We start from the raw sequence: 15,962 nt of genomic DNA, 5'->3' as shown, positions 1-15,962 counted from the left end.
AGTGCTGGGATTAAAAGGCGTGCGCCACCACGCCCGGTACACTTTCCTTTCTATTAGTTGGGTGAGAAATAAATAACAAGCAAAACAGAGTATGGAAGAAAGTGATGGCAAAAAAAAAAAAAAAAAAAAAAAAGGAAATTTGTTTCAATATATATCTACATCAACAAATAGCAACGGTATTGAGTAGACTCAATGGCCTGTGAAAGCCATCTGTCTGTCCACCAAACCCACCTAGCGAATAACCACTGCACCCGCCCGTGCTAAGGACTGGAGATAGAGGTGTAAGACAGGCAGCATCTACATTCTGAACAATGCAGTGTAGTCTGAGATGAGGAATTGAAAAGCTGAGTTCAGTTTATTATGGTGTCAAGTAGGTACACAACTATTGCACTCATCCTGCTTACAGAGAGCCAATGTTTAAGAGGGATTTTTTTTTTCTTCAATAAAGATAGGTTGTTCAGAATCTTCACTATTAAATGTTGAAATCTCACAGGCAAAGACACACTTCATACCCCTCTCCACACCCCCGCCCCCTTCTTGCTCTTGTATGGCTTTGCTGCCAATGAGAATTTAGTCTGAATAACACTCAAGTCATCCCATTCTCCTAAAACTAACATGAGTGAGAACCTACAATGATTTTCCTTAAATACTCTTAACCGAAAACATATAAGAGAAACCCCAGATCCTAAATGCCAGAATCAAATGCAATCATATGCCAGGGATAGGAACTTTAGTAGAAAACAAAGTAGATATTCCCTTATAGAAGCAACATTCAGGAAACCGCTGGCCGCCCAGGTTTTCGATAACGGAGAAAACTACAAAGAAGTGGTCCAGAATATGGGCCTCTTCTTGAAAACAGAAGAAAGCCATGGACCCTGTTGCAGAGCGCTTCACATCTCCAGTGAAATGTTAACCCACTGGTCCATTAGATTGTCTTCAAAGTATTTGGCTTTAGTTTGTAAACTGTAATTGATTCAGTCACACAAGAGCCACTTTTGAAACTCAGAACATGTGACCCTGGATGACAGGAAAGTGGTCTTGTATTTACTCCACTAACTGCAGAGATGTGTTGCATGGGACGGGGGCACTGCACCAGCCTTGAGGCCTCTTAAGTTATGTTAACATCTGATTATATTGAGAAGAAATGAGCTATGGGGGCTTGGTACTGTTCTTCATCTTACCATTTGCTCTGTAATCTAAGATGCTATCCAAGATTTATAATGTACCATTATAACAAGACGCAGCTTTTATGTATTACTGGGGTAATGCAAAGAAAATGAGTTTTCCTCTGGGTACCAGTAATTGTCACGGGAATGATTGCAGATTCAGGGAATGTGCTTGAGAGTAACCCTGTTAACATGAAGTATACATACGCCGAGGAAGAGGTAAGTTGTGGCATGTCTGTGGAGGGGTTAGTCGTATTAGCAAGGCATCTCAGGGATGGTTTTGGTTCTTTTGACCCCTTCAGTTCCCTGGACAAATGGGGAACGCTGGGACACACAAGGAGCACCTGGGGGAACACAGGCTTGTTTCCCCACCGGCTTGCAAATGTTCCACTAGTTACCAAGCTATCTGTCCTGCAGCAAGAGTTTGCCCTGGGACTAAGATAATGTGCTCAAGCTGTTAGAGTTAATTTGAATATCAAAAACGAAATTCAGATTACCATCCATGTCCTGATAGTTACAGCATGTAGAATGTCAAACGTCCTCTTTTTAAAACTAAAGTAGAAAATGAAGAAGTATGGTTAATTCGGTGTGTCGATGGGAACAGGTGTCTGAGTCCAGTTCCCACTTGTTAGCCGACCCATGCTGCCTGTACCCCGATGCTGTCTTTCCCAGGGGAGCTGCATCGCCTGCCATCCCTGCTAGCGCTTCCCTGCCGGCTCCCTCACTCTCGGGTTCTACGTACACCTTTCCACTGTGAATGTAGCTAAGCGATAAAACCTACAAGTTTTCTGCCCTCAGAAATTCTAGTGTACCACGTACATCTTAGATACTTCTCTTTCTGTTAAAAAAAAAAAATAGTGCAAATATCTGATAGTCAAAGTGAGTGTTCAAGTGAGTTCTTGTGCCAGGCAACAGGCAAGCTTCACCTTCAGCTGACTTGTAGAAACTGAACGTAGTTTTTGGGAAACATTCCAGCTCTTCCCATTAGTTCTCCACGCATCCAGGCATCATCTATGGGCTCCAGCTCCGTTATTACGTCTCCAGCCTGGAAGAAGAAATAATTATTGGTTTCTGCAGGGTATAAGCACAGAGCGGAGCCTACCTGGAGCGGCGTGAATAATCTTCTCTTTATATAACTCATTTATCTTGATTTGCAGAGAGGATTAAATGATAAACCGCACAGATGATATACACCTAATGACATTTGCTTTCAGGCCTCTTTTTCTCCGAGTAAACTCAGTCCCCCGCCGCTATCCGCCTTGCTGCAGCTTCCTGCTTATGTCTTATGCTCCCACAAGCACAGTTCCTAATCTAAATCACTCCTAGATCAATAACAGTATCAGCTATATATACACAGATGCACACAGTTCCAGTTAACAAGTGATTACAGAATACCTACTATGTGGCAGATGCTGTCCTGGGTAATATAATGTAGTAATGGAGTTGCTCTAGGGTGGGAAGGCAAGTCAATAGAGAGGGATGGAGAGTGTGGCTTTGCTACTCACGAGGGCCGTCTAAGAGGGGCACAGTCACACTTACATAAAGGCCACAGGTGGAAGAGTGAGCCGCCTGCTCCTGTGTGCTCTGTCCTAGTCCGTGCGTGCCTCACAAAAATTAAATAACTACGTTTGTATAGATGAGCACCGCTAGCATCCTCATGTGAGGGAGAGACCTTTTCATATTTTTTAGGTGTGATGCGCATGTGTGTGGGCTCGTGTGTGCGTAAGTGCATGCACACGTTATCTGTGTGTACGCATGGAAGCCAGAGCTGGACGCCAAATGTCTTCTCCATCATTCTGCATCTTATACTGCTGAGGAAAAGTCTCTTACTTGAACCCAGAGCTCACTGCTCAGCTAGTATAGTTGCCAGCTTGCTCTGGAGTCCTGCCTCCAGCCGATGGCCATGATCTCCGGGCATTTACATGAATCCTGGGCATCTGAATCCCGGAACTCACAGTGCAGCAGGTGCTTCTCCCACCGAGCTCTCTCTCCCCGGTTCTCAATGTCCTTGTTTTGTAGATAAAGAGTCTGAGGCTCAGACATTATATATGTCTTAGTTAAGGCTTCTATTGCTGCACCAAAACACCATGACCAAAAAGCAAGCCGGGGAGGAGAGGGTTTATTGGGCTTACACTTCCAGACCACAGTCCATCATAGGAGGAAGTCAAGCAGGGCAGGAACCTGGAAGTAGGGGCAGTGATGCAGAGGCCACGGAGGGGCGCTGCTTACTGGCTTGCTCAGCTTGCTTCTTATAGAACCCAGGACTACGAACCCAGGAGTGGCACCACCCACAGTGGGTTGGGCCCTTCTCCATTAATCACTGATTAAGAAAATGCTCTACAGGTGGATCTTATGGAGGCATTTTCTCAATTGAGGTCCCCTGATTTCAGATGACTCTAGCTTGTGTCAAATTGACGTAGACTAGCTAGCATGCTAGGTGGCAGTGGTACACACCTTTAATCTCAGTATTTAAGAGGCAGAGGAAGGCAGATATTTGAGTTCGAGGTCAGCCTGGTCTACAGAGTGAGTTCCAGGACATCCAGAGCTATATAGAGAAACCCTGTCTTGAAAACAACAACTATCACAAAACAAAGACTAGCCAGCATAACAGAACTTACCAGGATTGCACATATAATTAGTGTAGAGCCAGAATTCAAATTTTAGGGTGTTCTAAGGTCTACATTCCTAATCAAGAGGCTATGAGGAGGCCTCCACAGTTCACACTGTAATGTTACTATAAAACTGCTTTGCAACAGTCTGAGCGTATTGTACTCGGATTCCTGCATATAACCATGTTTCCCTCTATCATGGGCTTATTCTATCCCACCCCAGCATCAGCACCAACCCCAGCATCAGCACCAGCATCAGTTGGAGTGCTTTGCCTCAGCAGAGAATACAATACTGGTTTACCATCATCCAAGTCACAGTGGTAGTGTGTCTTACACATGAGCAAACTATGATTCCCTTATCAGATGAGGATCGGATTTTGTTTTTGATGGTGTCTAATAATTTCTTAGAACCTGGATTTAAAGGTCTGCAAAGGTCTAAGATGACACTGGCTACTTTAAAAGAAAGTATATTTACTAGGATAAATGGATTTCTTTGTAGCACTAATATATAGCTCTCTGCAAAATTGTTTGATTAAAGCCTTTCCTTTTGGGAGACTGGAATGAAAGCATGGCAACTATCAGATGTCTTTTATGTATACCTTGCTTAAATCTGTAAAATTCTGGCTATTCAAAACACGTTACAAATAAGTTATAATATAGTGAGTAGTTGAAGCTATGTTTCTAGCCATTGTCAGTTTTGTGAACGCTAGGACTATCTAAGATAGCTATCTACTAACATACTGTGCACATTTATATTTAATATTGTTTAATAAACATTAATGACCAATAGAAAAGCAGTAGATTTCCCTAACAAAAATGCTCAACCATTTGACTTATGAGCCACTCATTCCTGAAGACAGCCTGTTCTCTGGGGGATACGCTGTGAATTCTGCAAATCGACACAAATCAAAGCCAAAATATGTAGCATGTACTATCTGATTTCTCCATTAATTTCAGATGTTGGTAGCAGGCTGTGAGGGCTGTAGAGAACACTGTAAATGAAAACTCCCACATCAAGATCTGCTATTATAAAGCCAAGACTCAAGGAATTCTTTGAAGACTGGGATTACTAAATTTCTCCCTAGGTTCCTAAATGACAGTTGATGATGTAAACTATCAGATCTTACTCAGTATATTTAGTTCTTCCTTCCCAACTGCCCCCCCTTTCTTTTTGATAAATCCTCACTAGAAGCTCAAGCTGGCCTTCAATTTATGATCTTCCTGCCTCTGCCTCCCGAGAGCTGCAACCACAGGAGGTCTGTCCACTCTCTTCTGTTACAATTAGGGTATGAGAACACTTCATTCTTAGGTAACGATCAATATTCCATTCATATGTACATTGCAAAATCCGTAGTGTTACTGAGGTATATAAAGATACGTATTCTGACCTTGAAAGAGAGTTCATCTTCGTGCTCCCCAAGAAAATCATACAGGGCTTTAACCTTCCTCCCCTTCGGTATTGCGGAAGCCACACCTTTTGCCTCAGCTGCAAAGACACAAGAATCTCAAGTATGCAGGAAGACAATCACACAAAACAGAGACACTTTAAGAACCTGCCTTATTTCTCTAAATATTTTCAAGTAGTTCTGAACTTACTTAACTTGCAAAAAGATAAAGGATGTTCACCTAGGAGGAAAAAAGTTGTACAAAGTCTACGTGTTGGTCAAAGTTAGCTGCTATTTAATGCTAGCTTTATCTTCTCCTCTCCACATAACTCTGATGCAGTAGTATAGCAGCGACTTTATTAGTCATCTCTTCCAGATGTAGAGAGGAAACTTAAGCCAAGCATGGTCAGAGGGAAAGGATGATTTCAAGTTTAAACACCTCGGGCCCACGCAGTAGGTCACACTGGTAGCTGTCATACCTGGGCAGGGTTGCACAAACACTGCTGGGAAGATGCCCTCCCTGTCATGCAGTCGGCCCCGGTACCAGTCGGAATCTAGGCGTTCAAGGATCAGGATCCGATCTCCGCGTTTGAAGGGTAAGTCCTCGCTGGTCTCTGCTGTGAAGCTGTGAAGTGCTCTGCACCATTCTACAGGAGGGCTGCCGTCCTGTTTTAAAGCAGGAGTCTGGTAAGGAACTCAAGGGTTTATCTCACATCATCTCTCAAGGCTTCAAATGTGGTGAGGAATAAAACCTGAGGGGCCATGGGGGCAGGTAGGATGGCTCAGTAGTTAAGAGCGCATGTTGCTCTTCCAGAAGACCAGAGTTCAGTTCCCAAGGAAACACGTCAGGCAGCTCACAACCACCTGTAACTCCAGCTGAGGGTATCTAACGCCCTCTTCTGAGGGCATTCACATATAAACAAATAACATAAATAGATTAAAAAAAAAAAAAGGGAAGCGTTTTTTAAGAGTTCAAAACCAGAAGTTTTGTTCAAATTTCTTAATATTTTATGTTACTATTAAGTTTCAGAAATGTTTCCAGTAACAAGTAAGACAGCGTTTAGGGTTTTGCTAGTTTTAAGGGACATGCAATGTTTAAGCAGAAAATTTCTTCCTGTGAGCTGTTCTAATATCATCATAGGTTACTTCTAACTCTCCATTAGGAACATTTTCTGTGGGGCTGGGGAGACACAGAGAATGAAGGGGGAATGGGGAGGGAGAGGGAGGGAAGGAGGGGGAGAGGGAGAGGAAGGGAGGGGCGAAGGGAATGAAGAGGGGGGGAGAGAGAGGGAGAGGGGGAGAGAGAGAGAACACATGGATGTGATAGATAGCTCAGAAGTTAAGAACACTGGCTGCTCTTCCAGATGACCTGGGTTGATTCCCAGCACCCACACAGTGACTCAGAGTCCTCTGTACACCAAATCCAGGGGATCTAGTGCCCTCTTTTGGCCTTCCGTGGCACTGCATGTTCATGATACACAGAATACATTCAACAAAACACCCATCCATATACATTTAAAAAAAAAAATGAAAAAAGTTAAAAAAAATACTTATCCACCAGCCAAAGTGGTACATGCCTTTAAATCCCAGTCCTTAGGAGGCAGAGGCAGGCCAGTCTATCTAGAGTTTGAAGCCTGCCTGTCTACAGAGCAAGACCATGTCTTTAACTCCCTTCAATGCATGAACCCCGGTGAAGGGGCTGCTCTTCCAAGATGGACAGATCAGAATCTTTAGCAGGCAAAGGCTTTGCAGCCACGCAGGCAAGGGTTCCAGACTGGCTCTATCATTTCCTGTGACACTAGGCTTCTCTGGGATTTGGTTTCATATAAGGGTCACCGTGAGAGTCAAATGACAGGACCCAGAGAATGTGTTCCACAGTGCCTGGTGTACCTTCCCTTCCCAGTAACTGCTGGACTAAAAAACAAAAACAAAAAGCTTGGGCTGGCAAGATGGCTCAGCGGGTTAGGAGCACTTGACTGCTCTCCCGTAGGTCCTGAGTTCAAATCCCAGCAACCACATGGTGGCTCACAACCATCTGTAATAAGATCTGTCGCCCTCTTCTGGTGCATCTGAAGACAGCTACAGTGTACTTATGTATAATAATAAATAAATCTAAAAACAAACAAACAAAAAGCTTGCGGAAGGAAGAACCCCTTACCTGCTAGGTTTGGTGGGTTCCACCTGTAATCTAAGCACTTAGGGAGCTGAGGCAGGGGGGTGGCTATATATTTGAGGTCAGCCAAACAACCAGCACTGGGGAGTTAGAGGGGATGTATAAGGAGTTCAAGGCTACACAAGACTTTAACTTAGCAGCCCTCTCCACAAAGGAGAGGAATGGGATGGCAACCTGCGATATGAAAACAGAAATGAAGACTCCTGGGAGGAAGAAGAAGGGGAGAGCAAAAGGCACAGTGTCTGGCTCTCTATCTTCTGTCAGGGTCTGATGTCTCCCTACGAGTCTTATGTACAGTATTATAGCCACCATCTCATCTACTGCAAACATTTGCTATATAACATGAAAACTGATTTTGTACTGTTTCCTCTTTATAATTATAGTATCAGTTCTCCCAGGTTTAAATGTGGCTGTCACAACAGTTATCGATTCAAGGAGCCTACCTGAGAATTTGAGCCAGGGTCTTCGTTTTTGGTCTTTGGTGGCACCTTTGTACCTACATAAAAAAAAAGGGGAGGGGGGAATCAGATGAAAAAACTCCACATAGTATTTGAGGAAAACTTGTTAGGTGGGGGTGACAGCAGGGACTGGGATTCCAGAGAGTCTCTGTAAGTGTTAGCCTCCTGGGGACTGTTTCTTTAACGGTAAACCAGGATTCAAAATTAACTGTATAATGCACTGCTTACAAGTCTCTGTCATTTCTCATATGTAGCCATTGCTAATTACCTAAACAATAGATTAAACCAGTGTCCCCCACAAATCACCATTCAAATAAGTTCTTTTCTTACCGTGACAAATGTGGTAATATGGGTCCTTAACCATTTTAAATGTTATGATATTACTGGTTCATATGAGTCAGGCGGAGACACAATAAATACCCACACATCCCCCACACTCACTTAAAATATTTGCACCAGATGTGGGGTGATCCCCAACAAGCTCCACAAAATTCAGGGGGAAGATCCCGCTCCGGTCTCGAATCTCTCCTCTGCCCCATTCTTCATTCACGTACTCTGTGAGAATAATGACTTCTCCCTCTGAGAAACTTAACTCATCCTTCTGGTCTCCAATATACTCAAACCGCGCGACACAGCGTGGGCCTCTGAATGAGGAACAACACAGTTATGTGTTAAACAAGAGCATGCATGAGAAATACTGTGGTTAGCTTTACCATCAATCCTATGGTTAAGCAGCACTTCATAACAGAGTAAAGTAACACAGGATAACGCTCTCTCTAGTAGTAACTTTAAGAAAACGTTTCAAAGCCAGGCATGGCGGCGCACGCCTTTAATCCCAGTACTCCGGAGGCAGAGGCAGGTGGATTTCTGAGTTCGAGGCCAGCCTGGTCTACAAAGTGAGTTCCTGGACAGCCAGGGCTACACAGAGATACCCTGTCTCAGAAACAAACAAACAAACAAACAAACAAACAAACAAACAGAAAACGTTTCAACTTTCATTCAGTTTTCCAATAAATATCCTGTTTACTATGGAGCAAGGCATATTTTTTTCTATGAAAACAAACAAGCAAACAAACAACTCCCACGAAGAAGAGTACACTGCACATCTAAATGACAAGACTTTTTTCTTCCTTTTCCTTCCTTCCTTCCTTCCTTCCTTCCTTCCTTCCTTTCTTTCTTTCTCCCTTTCTCTCTCCCTTTCTCCCTTTCTCCCTTTCTTTCTTTCTTTCTTTCTTTCTTTCTTTCTTTCTTTCTTTCTTTCTTTCTTTTGTTTTTTGAGACAGGGTTTCTCTGTGTAGCCCTGGCTGTCCTGGAACTCACTTTGTAGACCAGGCTGGCCTGGAACTCAGAAATCTGACTGCCTCTGCCTCCCAAGTGCTGGGATTAAAGGCGTGCGCCACCACCGCCCAGCCGAGGAGGCTTATTTCTAGATGGTGAAGCTTATCACTCCGAAGGGCCAAGCTGGAGGCCAGAGACTTCAGCAGCACTCTGGATGGGTAGCTGGCTGGTTAGTCTACACTGCACACCATCGGTTCTTATGTAAATACAGACTCTCCCCAGGCTCTATTTGTCTGTGTCTTTGTGCCAAAGCAATCCATGGCTCCTCTAAAGCCTTTCAACTGCAGACATGTTGGGATTAGGGCACTTCCCCTGAGAATCTCAGGGCATAGCATCAAATGCCTTGCTTAAGAATGAGGACAGTGCACAAGGGGCATCTCCCAGGCAGGGGGATGCTCACTATGAATGGAATCCACCAATGAGCTGAGTGTATAAGTGAGCCTGACAGGATAGAAGGTCAAAGAGAACGGAACACTGGCATGCCAAACCGCATACTCGTCCATGGGCTTCGCTGCTCTGTCAGGACCTGTAAGAAGGCGCAGTCCTGAGACTCGGAGCAACCCTTCAGTGAGCTGCAATTTTCACTGAAAATAAGATCCAAGCAGAGATAAAACGTGGTCTGTGGGTCTTTGATTTGAGAGCTAGAAAGGAAGTTTCAACAGCAGAGATGTAAGGAGAAAGCAACTGCCTGTGAAGGAAAGGCTGACCCTTGCTGCAATCAGATTCTGAGTTAAGTCGGGTCAACAGATCAATGGCCCTTCAAGTCCATTGAAATTCAGCAGGCCTGAGGGACCGGAACCTGAAGTACAAGCCAATGACTTGATGCTGTCTGTGACACTGGAAGTTTTCTTATTTGTGATAACCTTTGCATTTATTGTCCCCTGTCCCCTGGGAACATCTCCTTATGTCTGACCTATTCACAGACAGGTTTACAGTCTTTGTCAGGTAGTGAATTGTACTAATTTGCTCATTTAACTAGAATAGAGAGCGGCATTGTGGCAAGGCTTTAAATCACCCAAGAATTACAATGAGTATAAAAGGCACATAAATCCCTGGAAAGGTCTCAGCAACCCAGAAACACACTGGGAGAGCCTGCAGTTTAACTCTTCCCTCACCATTGCCTAGTCCTTAAAAACACAACAATATAAAATGTTTACTAAGCTGCATTTCTTGTTTCCATGGCTGGGATTAGAACCCAGAGCTGTAGACTCTGTCTGTTAGGTAAGCATCCAGCCACTGAGCTGGGCCTGGTCTCATGTGGCTCTTTTTGTAGGATTCATATTTCTATAAGATAGACATATTTTCCACAAGGAAAATACTTTATGTTCCTAAAAATGCTGCTAACACCAGGAAGCTACAGTAAAAACTTCCTGATAGCGAAACTGCATGCGGGTCAGGGCAAGTCTACCCAGAGTGATTCGCCGCGGCGCCCGAGCCTGGGCAGAAGGCGTCTTTAAGCTGGCGTCTACCACCCTATTGCATTTTCTTTTCAAAGTGTTCTTTCTTTATTTATGTGTGTAAGTGTTTTATCTGAAATATATATATGTGCACCATACATATGCATGGCCTGGTGCCTACAGAGGTCAGAAGAAAGCATTGACTCCCCAGGAACTGGAGTCACAAATAGCCATGTCCTCTGTAAGACCAGCAAGTTATTCTTAATCGCTGAGCCATTTCTCTAGCCTCTCTTTCCTTAAAAAAAAAAGAGTTGTGCATGCGGCCACAGGCCAGCAGAGGGCACCAGATCCTTGGAATTGGAGTTGGTGGTTTATGCTATTTAACTTGGGTGCTAGGAAGTGAACCTGGGTCCTCTGCAGGAGCAGGACACATTCTAATCACTGAGCCATGCCTCCAGCCTCTCACTATGACATTTTAGGAAAATTAAGTTTCCTCAGAATTAAGGACACTGAGAATCTCTCTAATCGTGAGATAGAAATGATTAAGCCTTGAAATTCTTCATTGTTAACTCTCCTTTAAAAAAAAAAAACTGTGCAAAAGAACACAGACAAAACTTACTTAGCACAGTGAGATGAAAAGGATTCTCTTTTTCCACTTCTTCCTTCTGGAATATCAACCTAGCAAAGACAAAATTATGGTAACACTTCCTTTTTCTCATAATTTGGTTAAGATACATTTAACATCAAGTACTTAGGAGATGCGTGACAGTGAAGCTGGCTGTGGAAGTTATTGGAGCTACAGTTGCTAAACACTAAAAAACAAAAACGGGGTTTTGGAAAAAATGTACAGATTCAGCGGGTTGTGGTTACATACTTGTGTAACATCAGCACACAGGAGGCTGAGGCAGGAGGATCATCAGAAAGAGGCTCGCCAGGGCTACAGCAGTGAGCCCCTGTCTAGAAGGCATGGAGGGAGACTAGCTCTCGATGGAGTCCTCCTTGATCAACCAGTTAACTCTTGCCTTACGAGCTTCCACGAGCATCACTCATTCTATCCCTGAGAGTTCTCTACACTTCATCCAAGGAGTGTATGACATCAGACATCAGGCAGTGGGCAGTAATGCTGTCGCCCTGTTCAAATGGAGGGCAGGATGCTGCAACACTTCCCTGGTCCCCAAATGAAGCGTTTAATCAGACTGGTGGATCCTCTCCATGTACTGAAGGGCACTTTGCCCCTTCATATCCACAGGGCAAGAAGAAGGCAATTTGTGCTAAATGACCATCTACTAAGTGCCAGGCATTTCATCTGGTTGCTTAGTAGAAAGCAAACAGGAAAGCTGGGTTGGGATAAAATTCTCAGCCATAACCACACAATTGGAAACTACTTAAGGCTGTGAGGTCTGTATCAGATCAGTGCCCTTTCTGATAAATCCTCTAAGTTTGGTGTTTTAAAACAATTTTTTAAACTTGTGCGCTTAGGAATAACATTTATACCAATAATGTGGCCGACTGGGGGTGATTGATTTCAGTGTGGTAATTGTGCTTTTTAGAGCACCGCTCCACTGAGCAGAAGAGAAATGAGGAGGGGTGTTCAAACTTACATTACTCTTAATATTAATTTAGAGAACGTGGCTGCAGGCCTGGGAAGAACCAGGCTGTATCGGCACTGGGAAATTTTTAAGACCTATATTTCATAATCCAAGAGGCTCAGACTCTTTCTACTTGAAAAATACAGATTTTCTGTAATGCCTAGATTTTAAAAGTTTCTGATGTAATGGAAAATTATTGTTTCCCCCCCCCTCCAAAATAAGCTGTTAACGTTTAAGTTAGTTTTAGTGCTATTTCATAGTATCCATAGGTTATATCAGGGAGTGAGTCATATTTTTCCTATTAATACATGTGTTCAAAGAGCAGTCTTGTTTTGTCCCTATGTTTCACAGCTACCCAGGCTTAGCAGGAAAGCCTTCAGCATACTGGAGTGTGTTCACAAGTTAAGCTATTAAGGGCTATAAAATTTTGACACTTCAATATAATTTTCTCCGGTCTGACTTGAAAATATTATGTGAAAACAACGGACTACTTTCTCAGGTATTCTGGTATTCTCAAACTGACATGGTGCCACACGCCCAAAGAGCATCCCTTCAAAACTGTCTGTAGCACTAACTCATGTTCCCTGAATGTCTCCAAGCACTAACACACATTCTTAAGTGCTGAGGAGCTTTCCGAGGATGGGTGACTGACAATTGATACTGTTTTGTTGGAGCATGGTGGTTCCAGCAATGTGTACCTGACTGAAGACAGTGAGTCCTCCACTCCCAAACTCTGGCAATAGCCAATCGGTCAGCAGTAACAGGTGTCACTGCTGAGATCTTATTCCTTCATAACTGAATGCTGACAGAGCCAGTCTGTGTGGGAAAATATTCACTTAAAAAATGTCCGAGTGTTAGCCGGGCGTGGTGGCGCACGCCTTTAATCCCAGCACTCGGGAGGCAGAGGCAGGCGGATTTCTGAGTTCGAGGCCAGCCTGGTCTACAAAGTGAGTTCCAGGACAGCCAAGGCTACACAGAGAAACCCTGCCTCGAAAAAACCAAAAAAAAAAAAAAAAAAAAAAAAAAAAAAAAAAAAGTCCGAGTGTCAAATGATCCAGAGAAGACAGAAAAGGCAAATTCAAGACTGTAGGCTTCTAGTTTCTCTTTCCCATCTGCGTGTGAGACTCACTGAATGTGTGGCCAAATAAAATAAACAAACCCCACTTACAATGACTTTGACGTAATTGGCAGGAAACACGCCAGTTTGGTTCCTACATTTCCCTCTGTACCACTCTGCATCTATTTTTTCGAGAAGATAAACAATCTCTCCAGATGTGAGACTCAGATCGTCAGCTTGCTCTGTAATACAGAATTAGTGACACACGATGAATTGCCCCAGCTGCACATGTGATTAAAGCAGAGAACAAAGTCGCATTGAGATCTGTCCACAGAGGCAGGGGGTGCATTCGGCTGGTTCTCACAGACTAGATTATACTGATCAAATTAATTTTCCCATGCAATTATATTTTTAAAATGTGATATTAAGAGATTCTAAGATCAGATTAGATATGTCTACAAAGGGAAACACTTTTTAAAACCACCATGGTCCTGGCCAGTGATTCCTACTGTGCCAACGTAAATCTTGCTGCAAACACATCCAGCATTGACAGATGTTTATAGACCTGGCGCGATACACTTACCACCATTCCCAGTCACCCGGAAAAGCCATTCCAACTTCAAATATTAACTAAGGGAGTACTACAGCTCTTTAGGAAGAAAATTTATCTACACCAAAATAAAAATCAATCTGCCAAGTATATATAAATAAGTTGTAAATAGTTTTTTTGTTTGTTTGTTTTTTAAATAACATTTGTAGCTTTGGCTATGAAGGATAACTTAAAATGATTACAAAAATCTAATTCTTTGATCTCATAGGCAGGTGGTGGGTGACACACATATTAAAAAACCTTTTAAAGAGTCAAAAGCCAGGTAACCACTTGGCATCCAGCCAAGGTCTGAAGAAGTCCTCATTTGTCTGTGGACCTCCACACCAAGAATCAAGTTGCCAATTCAATAGGTCATTTTGTATCAGAAGGTCAATTATGAAGCACCTAGAATTTTTCAATGATAAGAATATATTCCCTGGGTTCTGTTGTGGCCCAGGTGATACTTTTTTTTTTTCTATTGTGGGTTCTGTTCCCCTGCCCCCCATTCCAGAAATTGGTTTTGATGTACCCAAGACTTAAGTTTTTCAATAAAGGAAATAAAATCTCTATTTAAAAAAAAAACCATTTAAACACCTACTTTACTTATTAAACTAGAATTAACTTCCTTACAATGCTAAGCAAGTCAATGTTCTATCCTGAGCCCCTAGAGAATGTTATTTTGAGCTAAAACTTCATCACAGAGTTAAAGATAAAATGATAAGCAAAGGCTACTTTTCATTTGTATGAGGGATCTGCCATTCCTTTTTTGTTAAAAAAAAGATTTGTTTAATGTATATGAGTACACTGTAGCTGTACAGATGGTTGTGAGCCATCATGTGGTTGCTGGGAATTGAACTCAGGACCTCTGCTTGTTCCAGCCCCACTCACTCTGGCCCCAAGATTTATTTATTATTATATGTAAGTACACTGTAGCTGTCTTCAGACACACCAGAAGAGGGGGTGAGATCTCATTATGGAAGGTTGTGAGCCACCATGTGGTTGCTGGGATTTGAACTCAGAACCTTCCGAAGAGCAGTCAGTGCTCTTACCCGCTGAGCCATCTCTCCAGCCCCTGACATTCCTTTCAAAGGGCAGGTTTTCAGCTAAGCCTTCTGGCAAGACTGGGTACATGGACCCTTCCTGAAGACAGAGCTGATGGATACAGGGTGGTACCCACAGGCTAGCATTCTGTGGGCACAGGCAATGGGCACGAAAGGCTTTGAGAGCATCCCAGGGCTCCACCAATGTATTATTTATGTCCTTACCTGCTGGGAAATCATGAAGAGCCACAGCGTGAGGAGCACCACTGTCTACAGGCTTCTGACTGTGGCCTGAATCCTTGGGGGAAAAGCAGGGCTGTGAGTGGGGTGTGCAGGATAGACACCAGTTTCATTATCTCTGCAAGACCACTGTTTTGTCTCGTTACAGAGTCCTCCCGAAAGAATTGCCCCATGAGTACCCGACGCAGACCATACAGATGGGCTAGACAAGGGGATCATAATCGCCTCAAAACAGAATGTGTCCTTGCCAGGGTGGGTACAGAAATACATTTCAATTGCATATTACTAAGCACTCCTTTCCAAAGATGTACTTACTTTATGCATATGTACTTACTTTATGCATATGTACTTACTTTATGCATATGGGTGTTTTGCCTGCATGTATGTCTGTGTACCACACAAGTGCCTGGTTGGTGCCTACGGAGACCAGAGGAAGGCACCGGATTCCCTGGAACTGCAGTTGCTCAGAACCGAACCTGTGAACCTGCGTCCTCTGCAAAAGCAGCAGCAAGGCTTTGACCCCCGAGTCATCTTTCCAGCCTCACTAAGCTGTTTGATTTTAAAGGAGGAAACTGAACCAAAATAGAACTGTTTAATTTTAAAAACGTCGAAGGAAATAAAAACAAAACACCGTAACACTTAGCCTACCATGAAGTTGTGGGACTCAGCCACTTTGCCTTTCAGTGAATGGCACTCCCCCCACCCCTTCTACCGATCAATTAAACCTTAAGGACAGAGCTTCCACAGGTAAGGCCACGCTGATGGAAGAGAATGTTTATGTTCTTGCTTTTTGCAATGAAAGGAGCAAATGACTTCCCATAAAAGTATTAATCCACAGAAGGAAAACCAGTTCATTTATTACCACTTAACTGAATACATTCTCTAGTCTGAAAGCAGTGCTATCCCTCGTGCTTGGCCTTT

General features: G+C 43.3%; 1 protein-coding gene across 6 annotated transcripts in view; it reads right to left on the bottom strand.

The window, feature by feature from the left end:
• Positions 1–329: 329 nt before the first annotated feature.
• Positions 330–15,962, bottom strand: part of Sh3d19 (SH3 domain containing 19) — a 154,824-nt gene continuing 139,191 nt past the window's right edge. For 5 of the 6 annotated variants that reach the window (XM_021157571.2, XM_029475567.1, XM_021157575.2 and 2 more), the window contains 8 exons: positions 15,027–15,099; positions 13,284–13,414; positions 11,146–11,204; positions 8,233–8,435; positions 7,777–7,829; positions 5,640–5,826; positions 5,164–5,261; positions 330–2,211 (listed from right to left, as the gene is read on the bottom strand). In XM_021157571.2, coding sequence (XP_021013230.1) covers positions 2,095–2,211; positions 5,164–5,261; positions 5,640–5,826; positions 7,777–7,829; positions 8,233–8,435; positions 11,146–11,204; positions 13,284–13,414; positions 15,027–15,099 — 921 coding nt within the window. In that variant the 3' untranslated portion in view covers positions 330–2,094. The remainder of the gene's footprint in view (positions 2,212–5,163; positions 5,262–5,639; positions 5,827–7,776; positions 7,830–8,232; positions 8,436–11,145; positions 11,205–13,283; positions 13,415–15,026; positions 15,100–15,962) is intronic. The other variant, XM_021157572.2, reaches the window with a different exon arrangement.

The sequence above is a fragment of the Mus caroli genome, chromosome 3, assembly GCF_900094665.2.
Source record: "Mus caroli chromosome 3, CAROLI_EIJ_v1.1, whole genome shotgun sequence".
NCBI classification, from domain to species: domain Eukaryota; kingdom Metazoa; phylum Chordata; class Mammalia; order Rodentia; family Muridae; genus Mus; species Mus caroli.
Note: the sequence above shows the minus strand (reverse complement) of the source record. Positions and strands in the feature narration are given on the sequence as shown.